This window comes from Octodon degus, unplaced genomic scaffold, assembly GCF_000260255.1.
Source record: "Octodon degus isolate 3935 unplaced genomic scaffold, OctDeg1.0 scaffold00047, whole genome shotgun sequence".
Taxonomy (NCBI): Eukaryota; Metazoa; Chordata; class Mammalia; order Rodentia; family Octodontidae; genus Octodon; species Octodon degus.
Genome location: NW_004524623.1, coordinates 2,593,122 through 2,595,089, shown reverse-complemented (window position 1 = coordinate 2,595,089; position 1,968 = coordinate 2,593,122). Strand labels below are relative to the sequence as shown.

Below are 1,968 nucleotides of genomic sequence, written 5' to 3'. Positions count from 1 at the left end.
ATTTAAAACGTCTTAAAATTTAAAAATAAAGCAAAATCAATGCAGCCTCAAAAGTCTTGAATCCTACCCATTTAGTAGACTATGATTTAAGGAAAGTTATTTAAATATTCTGAGAATCGGTTTCCCTGTCAATACAATGGAAATAGGAGGAGTACTTGCCCCAAAAGATTTTTGTGATTAAGTAAATGAGCTCATTCAGTTGTCAGTAGTATTACTATTTTAAATTCTTATTTAATATTCAAACACACATTTAATGTGATTTTTTTACTTGTCATTTGCTTTAAAATAATTTAAATATTTTTTTTCCTTTTGTAGAGAAAGAAAACTGAACATCACCTATTACACAGAATCTGTGAACATGCTTTCTACCTGTGTATATCAGAGCATTGAGGGGTTTTGCAGGGATCCCGGCATGCAAGGAACCCACCTACCTCATCTGCCACACACTCATCCTATCACCTAGGCGCTGCACTGTCTGCCCTCCTCTGAGCCGCCTTTGGCAACATAGCCTGACATTCTCCCTCCCCAAGGATCATAATCAGCTCAAGACAGTTTAATCAATTACTGTTATAGTTCTCTTTTGTTTGAAACATTGGGACCTCTATGCTTTCAGATTCTCACCTGACCAGAGCTTATAAAAGTACAGCCCTGGGTGTGTGTGTGTGTGTGTGCGTGCGTGCGCACGCGCTAGGGCTTGACCACAGGGTCTCTCAAACCACTCACTGCCACTGAGCTACAACCTAGCCCTGGCACAGGTCCTTGATCTAGTTCTTTCTTTCCTTTTCCCTCCTCCCTCAGAGTCAGGTTTGCTCTTTCTGCCTCCTTTCTCCCTCCTTCTCCCTTCACTGTAATAGGGAAATTCGGCAGGTTTAACACAAGTAGTTGCCCTGAATAATACCTAGACCTAAACCAACCTTCCATAGTGTAGAGCTGTTAGTGAAGCAGCTGGTTGGTTCCGGCTGTGCAGGCCAGGCAGTCAGCAGGCACAACTCCCCATACAGGGAATTACAGCTGGAGCACCACGGAGTAAATATTTTAGGTCCTTCCCCCAAGAAAGAATCAATATATAAAGGGACAAGGGTCAGACTACCTGTAAAGACAGACTCTGGTCCCCAACATGGACCAACTCAAGTCTAGGAAGGCAATCTACTATCTATAGTAACGAGTACAAGACTATCTACAGCAATAAATCCAGCAAGCCAAAGAATAACCCCTGTAGCAATTTGCTCTAAACCACCAGGACTGTTAACTTCATTTTTTCCTGACTTGTGGGACCAATCAGAAAAAAGTCAAATATGCACACCTAAATGGTCAAGTGGATGCCTCACCTCTCATGGGGGTGCCCGTAAGTAACTTCTTCTTGCCAGCAGCCTCCAATGAACATACTTGCAACCATCCTGCTCCTCTGCCTGCCTGTTGAGCTGCTGGTTAGACGTAATGGTAGCTAACTCACTGGGTATGAACAACCTGGGCTTGTTCTCCATTGGGTGGTCTTTACTACCACAGATAGGAAAGCAGGGGTACATGCTTAACTGGACCACTGAATTTTTTTCAAGGAGAACTGCTATGTACTTTAAAGAGGCTGTGAGTTGCCCTAGAAAGGAATACAGCACTAGCAGGGTAAAGTGTGGTTTACCATACGCTGTGGGTCCTGGCTGCCAGGGTTCAAGTCGCGGCACTGCCACTTCCAGTTATGTAAACTTGGGCAAGTTGCTTAGGGAGCTTGTGCCAGTGTCCCCATTTGTTAAGACACTGATGGTGAACACAGCACATGACTCATGAGGTGACTGGAAGGGTTGCATAAGATACTCACCCATGAAAAGCACAATTACCTGGTTTCCATGCTAAGGAGAGAAGGAGATAAGGGGAAAAGAAGGGCAGCAGAGTGGGCTGGACTTCCTGAAAAGGGGCAGCGACCAGCACCTGAGGGCCGGCTGCCCCTTCACAGGTGTTTCCTTACCTTCATCG

At 44.7% G+C, this 1,968-nt stretch overlaps 1 protein-coding gene across 1 annotated transcript in view; it reads right to left on the bottom strand.

Moving 5' to 3' along the window:
* Irak3 (interleukin 1 receptor associated kinase 3) overlaps positions 1-1,350 on the bottom strand; it is a 49,710-nt gene extending 48,360 nt beyond the window's left edge. The window contains exon 1 of the mRNA XM_023716307.1: positions 1,329-1,350. Coding sequence (XP_023572075.1) covers positions 1,329-1,335 — 7 coding nt within the window. The 5' untranslated portion in view covers positions 1,336-1,350. The remainder of the gene's footprint in view (positions 1-1,328) is intronic.
* Between the last annotated feature and the right edge of the window lie 618 nt (positions 1,351-1,968).